Source organism: Anas acuta, chromosome 10, assembly GCF_963932015.1.
Source record: "Anas acuta chromosome 10, bAnaAcu1.1, whole genome shotgun sequence".
NCBI lineage: Eukaryota > Metazoa > Chordata > Aves > Anseriformes > Anatidae > Anas > Anas acuta.
The window spans coordinates 19,775,458-19,793,130 of NC_088988.1; the positions used below are offsets into that span (position 1 = coordinate 19,775,458).

At 37.2% G+C, this 17,673-nt stretch overlaps 1 protein-coding gene across 3 annotated transcripts in view; it reads right to left on the minus strand.

Moving 5' to 3' along the window:
* Positions 1 to 17,673, minus strand: part of LOC137861849 (uncharacterized protein F13E9.13, mitochondrial-like) — a 49,458-nt gene that overhangs the window by 15,245 nt on the left and 16,540 nt on the right. Inside the window, exons 5-7 of one of the 3 annotated variants that reach the window (XM_068693403.1) lie at positions 15,761 to 15,888; positions 10,142 to 10,237; positions 4,857 to 6,512 (exon numbers count right to left, since the gene is read on the minus strand). In XM_068693403.1, coding sequence (XP_068549504.1) covers positions 6,394 to 6,512; positions 10,142 to 10,237; positions 15,761 to 15,888 — 343 coding nt within the window. In that variant the 3' untranslated portion in view covers positions 4,857 to 6,393. Of the gene's footprint in view, positions 1 to 4,856; positions 6,513 to 9,963; positions 10,238 to 15,760; positions 15,889 to 17,673 lie in introns of those variants that run through there. The other 2 variants (XM_068693405.1, XM_068693404.1) reach the window with 2 other exon arrangements.

Consider the following 17,673-nt stretch of genomic DNA (forward strand, 5'->3'; position numbering starts at 1 on the left):
CGAAACCTTTTAAAGGAATAGATTTACTGTGCATACAGATCTCCACTGGGTATGTGTAATTATGCAAAGAAAAGGCATTACTTTTAAAGTGGATGAATGGGTGATACTTTTTGATTTACTACTAGAAACAGAAAAATGGTAATGGCATGAAATAAGCATTTGCAAAACCGTTTTGGCAGACAGAAAATGTTTGATTTACCTAGGGCATCCATCAGGTTCTATATTTTAGATCAAAGTAGATAAATGGGAAGGCAAATGGATATTTGAAAAAAAAGTCTACTGCTTTTCTGTCAGCCCTGCAAGTAAGTTAAATGTTTGGAGGGGAGAAAAAGCCCAAGGCTCTTTGGAGGGAAGGAAGTCATGATTCATCACTGATCTAGCAAGTACAGCTTTCTGTACTTAGCCGGAAAGGTGAGAATTTCATGGGATCAGCGTAACTTTCTCAGTTCTGGGCCTGATTCTGCAAGATGATTTGAAGAAGGCTGACAAAGCTCTACATTTCCACCTGACCCAGGAAACAGGTAACAGGCACCCTGGGTCATATTTCCCTGTCTCTTTACTACCAGCTTGCTCACTCTGTCTCTCCCCTCTTCTGGCTTATATTAACAAAGGTGAACAGAATATGTTCTAGCCAAGACACTCCCTTCCCTCCAAATCAAAAACCACCGTGTTTGAGATCCTTTCAAAGCTTGTGCAGTAGCAAAGCACATGGAAAACAGGATAAGACTTACTGTATAGTTACCTCTCAAGTCAAGAGATGGAAGAACCAAAAAGCAGCTTCTTCTAATGGGAGCATTCTTCCTAGAGGGTCCCAGTGAAAGGCGTTATTTCTGTGCTCTCCATTATCCTGTTCTAAATTTCCTATCCTGAAATGTATCACCAGGAGCTGTGTCATGTAGGCATCATGTCCAACCCTTAAAGCATCGTCAGACCTGTGGTACATGTGTTGCACAGATGGTTTGAACATGCACAGGAAACACAAAATATCTGCGACACATCCAATTTGTTGTGCTTGTGAAACTAAACAGTAGAGCACATGCACAGAAACCCCGACCACGTCTCATTTACTGTGAGTGTGCACACCACGTGCAGTGCTGTGGGCACTTCCAATGTCAGATTTGTGATACGTGCACTGTAGAAACGATCTGCTCCCATGACGAGGAAAATCTGGGATTACTAAACACCTGGAAAACTTGACTAACTTACACAGTCCTTGAAGATAAGCTCTTGACAAAATTTCTGGCAGGGGAAGGACACATCTGGGGAAACTCAACACAAGTCCCTCTACTTGCTCCATTGAAAAATAAAGTGGGGTATCACCTTACTAGCTCTCTCCACATTATTTTGAACACAAATGAGAAATCCATCAGCTACTTCTGCACCCATTTATTCCACAGAGGGGTTGCTTTCTTAAGAAGCCAAAGAACAACCAAAACTCATGCCTTTTGCCCAGATATTAAGAAGAAAAAGAAAAAAGCAGCAGAACTGCCTAGCCATAAAACAACAGAGGAGAGCTAGCTGCTCTTGAGGATACTGACTTCATACATTTATCATAAAAAAATGAGCAGATAAATGCTTCTGCTGACTTACATAGCCTGTTTCTAACTCAGAAGCTTATCCTCGAAGACTGAAGCACTGGAACAAGTTGTCCAGAGAGGTGGTGGAGTCTCCTTCCTTGCAGATATTCAAAACCTGTTGTGAGAAGATCCTGAGTACTCTGTTCAAGTTGACTCTGCTTTGAGCCAGGTTGGACTAAATGATGCTCCTTCCAACCTCAACTGTTCCACAATTCTGTGGTGAAGATCCTTCCCTTCAGTTGTGTGTTTTATTTTTTGTGAGTTTTTCTGTCCTTCACTTTTCAGAAATGCTTTGTGGGTGGAATAGGCCAAATCCTCTGCAGTTACCAATAAAAAGTGACAAAAAACATGAAGCTTCACTAACAGAAGGACCAAGAAGGACAATGCTAGCATGCTGCTACATTCCAGTACCTATGGCTGGTAAACAGCCCCTTTACATAAGGCTTTACATACGCAGTCCCACATAACGAAATGAGGGCCAGCACAGCCCGAGACCAGGCTCATGCCTTTACATCTGTGTGCTCTCTGATCTCATCTCTCCTCTCCCCAGAAAAATTCTGATTTATGCCACTACAAAACAAATAGCAACCCCTCTACAGACTTGCACATATACAAGCTCTTAAAATCAAGACTCAAGACTAAGACCACCACACGCAGAATGCACGTGCACATGTAACACTTGACATACCTATGGAAGCTGAAGATTTGTGCACATCCAGGGATCTCTGAAAGTTATGCACCTTATCTGTAGGAAAAGTCATAGCCAGCTTCCATGCAAGGGACAAAATAACTGTTAAAATATTGAGCGAGGAGTAAGGCCAGACTGTATTTCTCCTCCTGTAATAAATCAGCACTATATGTATATATTAAATCCAGTCCCTTGATATGTCCAGTTACAGTGATAAAAACTTAGCAAGCAGGGCAAAAGTTATTGGGTAAAGATCGATATGCTTGCTTGTTGTCCTTGATTGGCAATAATATGACATTTTCTCCTTGACTGTAAGAGGCGCTTTTGTGATTTGGGAACATAAAGAAATTCTGTACTTGACAGATTTATATAGGAGGAATACGCTAATGTCCTTTGACCCGCTTAAGAATAAATACGACCTACCAAATTGTCATTTTTATGGGTATTTACAACTGAGGCACTTTGTAAACCTAAGAACTAATATTTCCCAAAGGAAATCTGTGCTCTCGAATCTTGATAAATTATTGAAAAATACAAGCCACTACCAGCCCTACAAATTTTCTCTTCTATTTTTCCTATTTTTAGTTACATAGGAGTTGTCACAGCAGATTGGACCACTGATCTATTTCACCACATATGTCGCTGCAGCCATGGCTAGTGCTTCAGAGGAATCCTCTGACAAAGACTGTATAAAAAACGAAACAAAACAACCCTTATTTCCAGAAACTTGAAGGTTTTCAGTGCTCAACTGAAATATTAGTCAAAATTATTTAAGATCCCAAATTACTATTAGTAAAGTATTACAAACCAATTTTCACAGCCCAAATGCCACCAGCTGCACTTGCTCTCATTAATGCTTCAGTTGACAGTTTTCACAGAAGAGCAAAATTGCATGGGGGCCTATTGCAGAGTAAAATAAGCCATCTCCATTTATCAAAACTCCAGTACTCACCACCTCACGGCTGTGGTGTGGGTACTCTAATATGATAACTCATTATTGACCAACTACAGACCTGTTTTTTTGTTTGTGTGGTTATTTTTTGTTTTACTTTTTAATTCTGCAGGCCAGGAGACCCAGAAAACCTCCCCTTGATTGCTGTATCTGACCTCCACTTCATCTCACCTGTCAAACAATAGCCACATAAGTTTCTTTCATTACCTTTCTGCTGACTCTGTCCAAAGGCTTTCAGAAAACAAACTGACTACAGAGGAGAGAAGGAAGCTAGTGACATGGGGCCTTTGTGCCCTTCAGAATTTTTCTCTGGAAGATGCCAGAGCATGATTATACATCTTAAGCTTGGTCTTGAGGAAACCAATGCTTTTGACAAGAAATTGGTTATTAATATTGTCATTCATAACAGAACAGTTGAAAGCTATTCCCTTTTATCCTTATTCTCCAGCTGAAAGTTGAGCAAAAATTCAGCGCTATTCAGAACAGTATCTAAGACATGAGACCATCAGTATTTTTCCAGCAGAAGCGTATTGTTTCTCCTCTTGGTTATGTGCCTGTACAAAAGTACAGATTCTCTCATGGAAAGACATTCAACAGTTCAGATTTTGACTAAAGCATCATGACGTAGCACTTATTACTACTTTTACTCCATTTCTAAGGGCAGCTGCTTTTCTATTTTTCTTTGCGCATCTGTGGACAACAGAATCTTTTCTCTATCACAAGAATGTCTTCATTAAGTCATTTTCTGCCTTCAGCTTATTCTTAGTCTTCTGTATACTATAATCTATGTATATGCACAAGAAAGGCTTGAGAAGCAAAATGAAAAAGCAGGAAGCTGGAATAAACAATGATGCAGGAACTGCAGGAAACTTAAGCATCTTTTCTTGCCCTTAATGTACTGCCTTCCTTTTTGTCCTTGTTTACTGATGAATTTGGGATTCCTCCTACATTTGTATGAAACATGTTTTTAATCTCCTCTGTTTTGTGACCTCATTCCGATAGCAGTAAGACATGGCACAGCCAATACACTAGCTGCATCACAAAGTCAAACAATTCCAAGTCTAACTACCATCTTGAACACTTAATTTCATGTCCAATTTGGCAAATTTAAATATTTAAAGTTTATTTTACACTGAACTTACACTTTTACACTTAATGCTGTTTGCAAAGCAATAAAAAGGTCCTAAACACCAGCAGATTCATCAGCTCCTACCCCCTACATTAGATATTCCATCTTCCTTTGCAAAGGCAGCAGGACAAAAGAAGTTGCACATGCATTTTAATATTCAAAAGGGAGATCAAAGAGAGATGAATCAATGGAGAAGGATTCAAGAACTATGGATAACAGACAAAATAGGAATTTCTTCTGCTTAACCTGGCACTAATTCTAACCTGTGCTTCTTTTAAAGAAAATGGGTTGTGTACCCTCTTGTCACCTCTTTTTCTTGAAATTTTCATCTGTTCATCATTCTGCTGCTACCAGCAAAGATGTTTTCAAAAACAATTAAATAGCTACAACGGATTTAATAGCAGAGGAACACCGAGTAAATCAACATTGCACTCAATCAAGCAGCATCTCTCTCCCATTCATTTCAGAGAGTGATTTCCACTGGAAAAAAGAAGTCGTGAAACATAAGGCTTGCTGTCTGACACTCAATTTACTTTGTGAAACAGTGAAAACTTGACAGTGACAGGAAAGAAGGAAGTTAAAATGCAGAAAGTGAGTAGCAGTTTCAGCCCAAATCAGTGAAATCACTTTGTGACATCTTGAAAGAAACCCATCTCTTAATAAAATCGATAAATTTTTAATCATGAAAATTAACCTCACACCTTTGCACACTCTCAAGTGTTTAACAAGCAACACTCCAGGCCCTCCTTACCTTTACTACCTTACTACTTTTGAAGCTTCAAACTATATGGAAAGAGACAAAGTATGTTGTGAATTACAAACCTTTTGCCTCATATGAGGGACTTCCCTGTTTGTATTGCAGAAGTGTCACTCTCACCCCCCCCCCCCCCCCCAGTTATCTATGCATTTTTAAATAATGAGGGTTTAAAAAAAAAAAAAATGGGGGGGGGGGAAAGGGGGGGAAGCACGTATTTGCCTCAGCATTTCTCCAAAAACCTTTTAGCCTTACTTTCATTTTACCTGCTGCCTCCATTGTCTCTTTTCACTGCAGGTATACAACAGTTCTCTGAATGTGAACAAGTGTTCAAAGGATCACATAACAGTTGTCATTAGTTGTCATAATGATGATTAAGAGTAGAAACAAATGGAGTAAAGTTCCATGATACCTCAACACAAACAAACCCCAGTACAAGCACTGGTTGTTATAAAAACAAGGAATTAATTGGGTAACTTTCCCTGACATCTCTATGGAGGAAACCCAGTTCAGTATCTCTCAGAAGGATTTAAAATTCTGACAGTATTTCTGCAGCAGGGACCATAAAATGGAGTGGGAGGGAGGTTCAATTCTACTATACACCATGGCATATTTATTAGGCCACAAAAAGAATATCTAAGCCCAGTTCTTCACCCTTTCTGAACATTTTATCATTTAGGCTTCACAGATTAGCATTGCAAATGCATAAGAAAACAAACAAAAGCAAAACAAACAAACAAAACCAAGAGAGGCAGTTCTGTTTCTAAACTCAACATCTAAGTACCACTTCTTTGTCTTTACGACACATACAATGCCAGCTCTGGGATGTCACGCTTATAACATCACACAAGCTAAAACCAATTCTCCCCGTCTCTAGTTTATAGAGCAGAAATTGCTTCAGCATAGTAAACAGTGCCTGAATGTTAGGGCAAAGGTGCTGAAAGTGAAGCTTTTGTAATGCAAATCTTTAGTGGTTTATTTTTGAAGACATATATACCATCTCTAAATATGCTCCTAAACCAAAGGGCCATGAATTCCAAGCCCAGATTTCACTATAGATATCACTTCTTATTGCCATAATTATCCTGGAAAACTTCAGCTTTCATTTAGCAAAACATGTCTCCCTAAGCACACATACCAGCAGAGATGATCTTGGAAACATAGTCCAGGTGCAAACGCATGAAATCTTAACTGAAGAGGCAGCAAACAACCTGAAACTACAGTCAAGAGGAATAAACATCCCCATTCACTTCTCTTGAGAGAATCATGCTCTGTAGCAATTTGTCATGGACGTCAAGATTTTGCTACAGCCAAAAATTTTAGTTTCCTTCTCCTTTCAGCTTGCAAGTCCTTTACATTCCTTGGTTTTCTGTCAGTGAGAATTTTGCTAGGATAGGTGCAGGAAACAAGAACTTAAAAATAAAAACAAGAAATCCAACTTGTAACCAGGGAGTCAAAAGAATTAGGTGACATTCTAGTAACACAAACAACAGCTCAGCAGCTGGACCAGCTGCCTAGATGACACAGGGAAGAAAAACTCTAGACATTATCTGTAAATCTTACAAGCCTAAGTATTTTCACCACTGAAATAGGTTGAAACAAAACAAAACATTTATCTTATTAGGTCCATTAGTGATTAATAACACTAAAAAAATTAATGCTAGTTCATAAGTCAACAATGAGAACCATGCATGACATTTGGGTGGGCACATAAGGGAACTGAGCTGTGGGTAACTTCTATTACATTTTCATGATCTGTTCTTTCCTGCTCAGCACATAATGGACACAAGTAAGTGTAGCAACTAGGCAAGAGCAAAATGTGTGAGAAAGAAGAAATCTAACAAGAAAGGGAGGCCACTATCTGACATTTTAAAAGGGCAAATCGAAAGCAATCAACACCCAACAAAACATTCAATGTAGGATGAGGTGATAGCTTAGGATACACTTAGGATACTGTAATGAGGCTAACAAGTGCTGTGTGTTTTAATGTAAATTAACACAAGATAATCTCTTCACATATTTAAGTGATGCACTTCAAATTAATTAATATGTATTTAATAGAAGTCTTCTTGAACAGCTGTTATTTACTTCTGGAGTTACTACACATTAGCACTGCCTCCTTTGTTCTGCTCTAAAGTTATTCATGCTCCAAAGTACGTCAAGAACTTGGGCTGTATAAAAATTCAACACTCTTCCCAAAAGAGACTGCCTGATAACTTAATATTTTTTACATTAAATATTCAAACACTTTCTGAACAAAAGGTCAAATTCTATTTACAGCATCTGTGTGAAACAGGCAAGCAGATGCTTAATGCTGCTAGACAAATACTTTCAGCACAAAGAATGATAGAGAACTGGTGATCAATCACATTTCCAGGCTTTAACATCAGCTTTCCTTTGCTTCTGGTCCCTAAATTCTTCACTTAGAGTTTATATGTAATAATACAGGTCCAAATTACAGCCTGTTCCTTCTGTTAAGTGTTACAGTGGTGTTAAATGAAATACTGACAGTGAAAGTGCTGTCTACAGTATTCATTGCATGTTTTGAGGTATTACACCAACTCATTAAGGTTTTGTCATACAAAGACTGTGTATGGCATTACTTCAGTACTATAAGCAAGGTCTAAATGAAGTAGTTCTCACTTAACAGTCCTTTTATTCATCTTAAGGCCCCTCAGAGTCCCAGTCACTGCAGTTTTAGGACACGAATGCGTAGAAACCAAGCCAACAAGCATTCTGGTAACACATTATATTTTCATAAAGAAATGAATGTGATTTTGGCAACTCATTCAGTTTCTTAAAAATAATTATCATCACAGAAAGATGCTTATTAGTATATTGATTGTAGTTTTCAACTGACTACTTGACAGTGCTTGCTTATGGCATGAAAGCACCGGCAAATGTTCATTGCTTACACACCAGCCTTTCTAGCTTACAGGTTGAGTGAAAATGAAGTTGGTGGCAACTGTATTAGAAAATATTTGTTGGTACAACAATCACTAAGTCTTCTAGGCAATGATCAGACCTGTGAAAGGCCTGACAACAGTCCTAAATACACAAAAGTGGAAAATGTGTCAATTTAAGCACACTGATATTACTAATATCTAAATCTTTCTTTATTTTTTTTTTAATATGGCATTTTTCATAATAAAGAGGCCATAAGATGGAACTGATTAGTTATGCTAAGAACTTATCAGTTAAACCAGATCAATGGTTTACTTGATAAATACATCAAAATATGCTAATGGTGAATGAGTGTGTAGAGGAAAAATATATATAAATCCTTGAATGCTCCTACTTTCTGGACATTGTTTGGGATGGAACCATTGTTTTTGATGGAAGTCCAAATACTCAGGACATTAAATCACATGTATAAATGTGGACTTTGAAAAAGTAGTGCTGCCCACAATAAAGAGACACCTGAAAGGATTTTTATAGATTGAAACTTTGTCAGCATACTTAGAAGGAAAAGGGATATAAGCAGAAGAATGCCAAGGTTGTTATAGGGTCTAAACAACCCCTTCTCTAGGAGGTCAACGTTATGTCTAAAGTTATGTCTGCTTTTAATGGGAGTCATGTGGGAGACAGACTAGTCCAAAAAAAAGGGAACCTAAAGAGAAGACTTGATCTCATGCTGTGATGTTTTAGAATCACCATTCTGTTAATGAAGCTAAATTTCTTGAAAAAATCTCTTTTGTCTTTGGAAGGAGGATGTATCTTTTGTTCAGAGAAGCATGGGCACTCTGCCAGCTGACAGAAGAAATATGTTTGTATGCTCGCTTTGATATGTACAATATAACTTTCATTAGCATCAGCAGAAGCCTGATGCATACATGTCAGGAGAGAGATCCCAGAGGGTAAACTTAGCTTGCAATCCCAAGGAATGAAAACATATGTCCACATTTTATACAGCCATGACACAACAGGTATTCATTGCTGTGTTTCTGTTGTTCTGTTTTTTCTTTGTTTTGTATTCCTTACAGCTAAAAGATTAAATTTAAGGGGTATCTTTAACAATATAGATAGATCATCACATTTTTCCTCTACATTTTAGAGGAAAAAATGAAAATCCATGTTTCCCTGTCAGTTTTGGTAGAAAGGATTCCATCATAACTATAACTTGTGTATTGGAAGGAACCTGGCAGTTTTAAACATCACTAATACTAGTCTGAAGAGGTACAAAGCTGTAGGAGCTTGCTGGAAAATAACAATAAGCCTTTAATAAAGTTTCCAATTTTTGCAAAAACATTTTGACTAAATTCCAACTCTACTTAAAATGTAATTAAATATTTACATTTATTCTCTAATAAGTATTGTAAGTAAATCAATTTCCCAATTATCTTAAATTTTTGTATGGTATACAATTATTACATTTTTGTAATAAATGCACAATTCTAATGAAAAAATAATGATCTTGAACTTTAATAGAGCCCTTCATTTGAGGAGATGAAAGTGCTGTACATTCATCCATTTATTATGTCTTACAACCCCCCTGTGATGTAGGTACTATTATCATCATTTTACAGATGGGAAACTGAAAGGCTAATTAACTTGTCCAATTTACAATACTGGTAGCTGTAAACTTAGGGTGTCCTATTGTACTCACATGCAAAGCAAAACTCAGCTCATCCTGCAATCAGTATTTACTACAATTTCTTAAACTCCATAAGCACTTTGCATATAGGAGAGAATATATTATAAAAGCCTTTGGAGAGCTGGTTTTGTCTTGGCAGTGGCTTTGAGTGCTACAGAATTCTGCTGCCTAGGAACAAACATCATAGCACCAGTTCATTGTAAAGTGTCACCACGTTCCCCAGTTAGTTATGGAGATGATGTGCGTTTTAATTTAAAGTTATTAGCCACTAAAGTGTACATTTGTGCTTTAATTCAGTGCGATATATCATACTGCGTTTGTATACACACAAAAAGAATACTGTCTGACAAACTCATTCTCTCAGTTTACTTATGTGATCCATAAATTTCTTTACTCGCTCAGGATCAACACTGTTTGCCCAATAACCTCCTTTCTTGAAATACGAACCAATTATTAGAGCATTTGCATCCACGTAATTCTTGACATTCTCCATAGTCACTCCAGACCCAATCAGCACAGGAATCTTCACAGCATGTTGAACCTCTGAAGTAGAAAAAAATAAATAAAAAATAGGGTTAAATCCTCTGACTCTAACCCATCTTTAAAATTCTCTAAAGACTACATGCTCCAACTTACCTTTGTCTTTGAAAAACTGTATCTCAAGAAACTCATAAGCATAGTATTTCTTAGTTCTATAATAGAGTGATGCAACTGATTTCAAGAAAACTCCTTTAGCTCTCAATAATTATTAAGAAAATATCACTTTCATTTAATTTTGCATTCTGTTATCATATGAAACACTGCAGAATAATATTCCTGACTGCATATCAGAAGATGGTTTCAGTGGTACAAGAGATGAAAGTCGAGTCTTGGTACCCATAACTGTACCCCTTCTCTCTCCTCCCCCCCCTCCACCCCCCCACCCCAAAGGAAAAACATCCCTGGTAAGAAGAGATGCTGAATTCAGGAAGCGTTTGCACAGCAAGACCTGACCCATCTATTTAATGTGACTGTTTACCATTGTGCTTAAGTGGCTCTGTTGTGCTTGGGGTACCACATGCAGAAAACAGTTATTTTCTACTGTGTTGCAGTAGCACCTAGTATAGATTCCAAACAAACCAGCTCCATTGTCTTGAGAAAGGATTTACTGCTGCTGGAGTGACCATGGGGATTACCATGTGCTATGTGGATTTTTAACTTCGTTTTCAATTTCCCTCACCTTAAATGAACTGAGTAACCACCTCTTCTCAATCTTTTTATGAAGTAATCAGTATATAGACACAAGAATAAGATGAAATTCTTGCTTCCATTTATTATATCAGCTCACACTCTTTTTTGCAAGTCTGGTGAGATCATTAAAGTGGCAGAACTATTCAGCAGAGCTGTGCTCATTACAATTCTTCAGTCATCAGTTTAAATCACAATAATGGTAGTTGGACTGGCGTGTATTTCTGCCAGGTCTCTGCTGAATTTATGTTGACAACTAGCAGATCTTCACCAAAGAAACAAAAAGGGCCTTACTCACAGAGAACTGAAAAAGAACACACTCTGCTTCATGGCAAATTTCAGCAACACAAAAATAGGAAAGCAAGCAGTGGTTATAGGCTGCATTGATAGCTCCAGCTAGTTTACTAAAACTCAAAAGACAACACTGATAAAGACTTCTTCTCTTTCTGTAAATATCAACGGAACACAAAATGACAATTTTTCTGTATACAGTATGTGTTACTGTTTGGACCATGGAAAGGTTCTCCATGGACACAAAAGGTTATTAGAGTGCTTTCTGTACAACACAAGACAGTACTAGCTGGGGAAACTAGAAAAGCCCTCGTTCTAGAGTTACTAAGCATCCTTTTCATCCCTTCATTTTGAACTGCCCATCTTAAGAGTCGCTCTCAACACTTCATCCCTTACATAGGGGAATGTTGTGAAGCATTAGTTGTGACCTTTAAGAACATATAAATTGCTTTAATTGGTGACAATATGCTGATGCAAGATGGTTAGAGCTTGAGAAAACTAGGAAAAACATATATGTAAGAAAAAAATGTCTGCTTCAAAACACTGTTTATTTATATAATATTTCATCAGAAGCCTAAGTTATTAATGATGCTTTAGGAAAGAATAATTGTGTGTCACCTTGCTACTTCACCAAAGAAAAGGGATCAATAAAAATACTCTTGAAATTTCTTTTTAGGTCTCATGTCTGTTTTTCCAGCTAGGAACAATAACTGCTTCTTACAATTTTTTAACATAAAAGAATAAAAACATTCCACACAGTACTTACTGAAAATTTTAAACAAAGCAGAATCACATATATGCGATTAAAGCTATGGTTATTTCTTTGCATATTTTATATTCCTGTGGTTGTCCTGCTTACAGCAACAAAATAATTCATTTTTAGTTATTTATAACATTATTACTGAAATCCTGTTCCAGAAAAATTAGAATTTTATTTATATAGCACCTATGTACTCTTAGAAATCTTATTTGTTTTACATAGATACCAATGCATAATCAAGGTGCTACAACTGACCGCAGATTTGTGCAACTGTACTTTCCTGCATTCCCAGAGGAACTGTGTTCCTAGTCGGTATTGGTTTTTAGGACAGATGCATAAGGCACATTAGCAGGTAGTTGTTTGGCAATTATTTCACATCGGCAGGAAAAATGAAGAGCCAAATAATTAAACAGAGCACGATCATACAGGTGTATGACAATAGGTTAGTCCTACTAGGCAAAGACTGAAACAGCAAAACCCAAGACTGCTGTGAAACTATAAAAAAACAACACAAAGCTTTCCTAAATAGCAAGGTATCCAACTCCTGCTGTGATCCATGTGTGACACATGCAGTCCACATGCATCTGCTGTGCTGGAGATTTATTCAGACTGTCAATGTGAAGAACAGCAATGGCAGTGCCCAGTCTATAATGAGACTGGGTTATATAATTAAGTATGCTACAAATACTACTTTTAAGTCAAGCACATCAAGGCCTAAAGTTGATGAGTAGAGGATGACTTGTCTACTGGCTGCGTTAATACAAATTCTAACTTGTAAAAGAAAATAAAGCAACAGTGGTGAGATGCTTCTACATGGTGACATTCAGTCACTGTCAAGACGTCTCTAAGCACAGAACCTTGTTTATAGTCTTTTTCAGCTTTCTTCTTCTGATTATATTTTTTGACAAAAAGAGAAAAGGAGACAATTCTGTGATGTTAAAGTAACAAGATACTAAACTTTACAGACCTTGCACATTTCTCTATTTCAATGAACTGTAACTAGAGGGCACTGTGCTCTTTCTTCTGACAGTATGTCTGCAGACATGTCTTTAATAAAATCAAATGAAATAGTGTTTGGTTGCAAAGCACAATGAAAGCATTTGAACTATGGTATGCACAAGTTACATGAAATAAAGGCCAAATGCTCCTAGCTTGAAAACAATGGCAAAGAGCAGCGTAAAAATAAGCACCACCGTGCCAATAACTTGCTCGACTACTCTTCTTTAACAGCTTTTTCATATGCAGTAATCACTGTACCATACACAATGCTATGTTTATGGTAATATTCCACTGTAACCCATTTTAGCTTTTTAATTCAAAGGACTTTTTCCTCTGTCATTAAATCTAGGGCTTATAGAAAAGTACAGATCAGAGACTTGCATCTCCCATTTATTTACAGGAGGCAACTACAAAGGCAACAGCCTCTTATTTTGACCTAAACAGGCCATCCAAAGATAGGAGGGTGAATCAGTCTTGACACCCCTTCTATGAACACTAAAACATGAGGGGACAGCCAGAGCCAGCTGCTGGGCTTTGTGATGTGCCCAGTTTTCCACCAGTCACTCAGCTTAGGCCATTTAGTTTGTTCATACAGATAACTAAGCAGTCCTTACACACAGGCTTTGGTCACTTAAAATACAGGCTGGATTTGAACCAGGTTCTTCAGCATTTATCCCAATGAGAAAGCCTGATAGATTTACATCCTCTAACCAAAGAGCATTTTACAACATAAACTGGAACAGACTTATATAACCTCTTAAATAAAAATGCTTTAAGGATTAAATTGTAATTCAAAATGCTCAGCTATAATTCCTGCTCCTTCCCTTGGCTATTGGTTCCTGGTAGGCTCAGGGAGCCCTGCTCACTGCCAGCACACAGCCCACCCAGGGCTGAGAGGAGAAATGCTGCAGGTTCCTTCAGGAAGGCAGTGACACCAACTACAAACAAAACCCCACTGAACACACTTCTGTCTTGACAGGGAAACACTCACTTCCCACACCCCATCACAAATCAGTCAATTCAACACACAGACACAAAGGCAAAAACACTTCTATATTACTACACAACAAAGCTGAAAAAAAATGACAAAACCTCATCTGTCTCTTGGTTCTTCTTTCAAGAGATGCTTTGCAGAGTGATGAAAGATGCCCAATTGTATCACTACTGTATAGCACTTTCAGTGCTGCATAAATTCGTCAAATGCAAAAACTTCACTCATATCAACAACCAACTTTGTATACCGTACATCTGATTCCTTTTAAGAATCTACTGACATAAATATGCCTAATTTGTCATTTCCTTACACCCTGAAGTACTGATTTCTATGCTCTTCTCAACTGTTTTAAGCCCCCGTACTTTTCATGGAATGCAGGAAATCAATGGAGGTTGCATGCCAATGTTGGAAAAAAGAATTTAAACTAGGATTTGCCCTAAGACTCGTCAATTTTTTTTTCTTTTTCTTTTTTTCTTAATTTAATCTGCACTAAGAGAGAGGGGGATACATGGGGATATGAATTGCAGACAGGAAATGGAGCTCTAGATTAAGGAAATTTTGCAGTCTCCAAAATATGCCCCTTGCTTTCAGGGTGATCTGTTCCCACATATCATTTCCAGTTTACTGTACTGAGCAACCAACTAATTTAAGAGCTCAGTATTCACTCCAAGCAATCATTTTTTTTTTAACATTGGTGATTGAAGTGGAGTCATTTATCATCTGTTCTTTGGCAAAAACATTTTTATTTTTTTTAACATATGTGAAATTGAAAAAACATTTTGACAAGTTCAACATTCATTTTAAATGCTGATAAAGATGCACAATATGGGCAAAGCCCTGAAATCACTAAAATATTTCATTTTGTTCCAGAAGATGTTGGGACCTATGTCTCTATGCCAAAAAGATCATGTTATTCACCTCCTCCTTTTGTATAACAAAGATGGAATAATGACAGAAAGGTCTAGATCAGAACATGCTTAAAAAAGCAGAGAATATATTAGTATCTTCCTTCATTCAAAAACATTATTTTTGCTAAAAAGTATTGTTATTTGACCAAACATGCAGTAATTATTTTGAATATTGGTCCTTATAGGTATCACTCCAACTTGAAACAGCAATTGTACAAGGGCAGATGCATGAAGAAAGCCCAAACTTACACCAGGAAGAAATACATTAACACAAAGGACAAGACTAATAGGCCAAACAATTTTCCCTTAATAAAAAGTCCAGACCGTTAAAAAAAATATATATTTTGATGACACATCTTTCTATTTTACAACAGACATACATTTTTTTCTGAAAACCTCCTAAGCAGTATTTTCCCTGGTATTACTGTTTGGAATTGTGCCATATCAAAACAACTCTTTTCTTGCAGGACTTTATTTTAGATTGTGAAATATTTAAATCTTTCCACTGAAGAGTTAAACACTTTTATTAGGTTATTTTTTAATAAGGCTATGAGGTAACTTTTTTTTTTTTTTTTTTTTAAGGGGGGTTAATTCTTACAACTTACGTTTTACATACTCTTGCCTCAGCATCATTCAGTATTATAAAAGCTTGAAATAATTTTTACTTTTGTCCTGTCAAGTGGTTGTTTAGAAACATACCACAGAGAATCCAAATAGAACCTCAATCACATCAGCTTTGCTGTACCATATAAAAGTCTGCAGTGAAAATTTTATTCCTTTTTTTCCCCCTTCTTCCTTAAAGAACAGCAGACATATAGATTTCTTTCTACATTAACCCAGAAGCTGATTCATTGCCTGTTGTCCGACCTTCGTGTGACAGCTCTCACCTTTCAGCTCCCCAGGATCTGTGGGCAGCCCAGTAGCCTTGCCAGTCAATACGAGCCCATCAGCCAGGAAGAGCTCGGCAGCTGCCGCGGTCTCAGCCACACCGACATCTGCCGTCAGAGCATGAGCACTGTAAACAGCAGGAACGTACCCTGTGGTTACTTTCGGCACACACATTTGTTATCCATCTTGTTCAATGTTTAGACTGCATTTCTTCATCTTCCCCACTGTCAGAACAATCAAACTCAGGCTTTTTGAAAGAGAGGGTAAGTGGCCTATTTTAAAATGGGAAGAAAAATTGCTATACAAACAAGAGGAAGAAGACCCAACCTCCTCCATCACAGCACCATCATTGATCGCTCTATTGCTCTGGGTCCTTTGTCTCTAAGAAGTGTGAACTACCAAGTGTCAACCGAGGCAGCTGCTTGCATGTCAAGCACCTGTATCCCAGAAATGTTGAGCACAAGAAGCTCTGACTTCAAGTGGGAGTTGTGGATGTTCAGTCATTCATAAACCAGATTCTGTTACCTAGAACTGCAATAACACCCTCCACTTCATCTCATGAAGTCCAACTAACAGAAAGTATAGTTATTACCTATAATATAATCACAGGAATCATTTTACATAGCAATTACAAACATCAATTACCTGCAGAGTAGCTTTTCAACAGCAGGCTTTGATACATGGGTGATGCACTTTGAAACCTATAGCGATAGCAGTTTTTAATTTAAACAGACCTGAAACTTGAAAGAATTCCAGTCTTTGCTGTTTCAACAGCTGACTTTACATCCTAATTAACTGGAAGTATAGAAACAATAATGGCCATGGCCAATCCTTTGCACCAATGAGGCGCAGAATCAACCTCTTCCTTGGATTAGCCTGATGGACAATAGACATGGGGGGCCCGGTTTTGTTCCATATTAGTGGTAGGACATGCTTACTGTGCAGTGCTTTCTACTAGTGGTGATGGGTGCAAGAGAAAGTATACTAAATCTCTTTCTGTATGTGGAGAAAGGTGGGCATAAATCTCAAATACATATAATAAGGTAGTAATAAGATGGCTCTCAGCATCTCCTTCTGAACTTAAGAATTCCCCTGAAAAAAAAACAACTCCCTCTCTTAAAAAACAAATCATTTCACCAAACTATAATCTAGATATCAACCTATCAATTGATAAGACAAATGAAGAGAAGCATATGATACATTCATCAATTTCTGTAAGTCTAAAAAAATGTCTTTTTAATATATAACTTTATATATCATTAGAAAGAAACAAAAGCAAAAGGACCATAAAAGCTTATTTGGCCATAAGGCATAGTTTTATTTTCTATTTTGAAATCTATTTTAAAACAAAACAAAAAATAAAAACCAAACAGGTATTTAGAATCTTCCAAACATGGTTATTTTCATGATTACCCATGTACTACACACAAACACTTTAATTAGGTTATTTAACATGTATAATACATAACATTTGAGCAGTTCTTCTGGAAAAAAGTGACATATGAATAGCTAAAAGTACTGTGTGACAGTTACGATAAAATATCAACAGAAAAACTGGGTTCATCTGTCATAAGTTCCTTCTGTTTGATAATCACAGAACATAATCCGTACATAGACAGCACCGAATTTAAGTAGAAGAAACCAGTATTATTGGCAGCAAGGAGAAAAAAAGAGAAGAGCTTTCTAAAATGCCAGAATATTATGATCTGGATCCTGTTTTGTATGTGGAAACTGCTTACATAACTAAAAATAACCTTGGATGCTTAGCCTCCTGAAACAATTTCTTTAAATATAATAGGTATATAAGGATATAAAATCTCACCTGATACCAGATGCAAGACATTTACAGTCTGCATTTATATATCCTGAAGGTTAAGCTGAAAACTTCACAGATGCAGCAACCTGCAGCTTA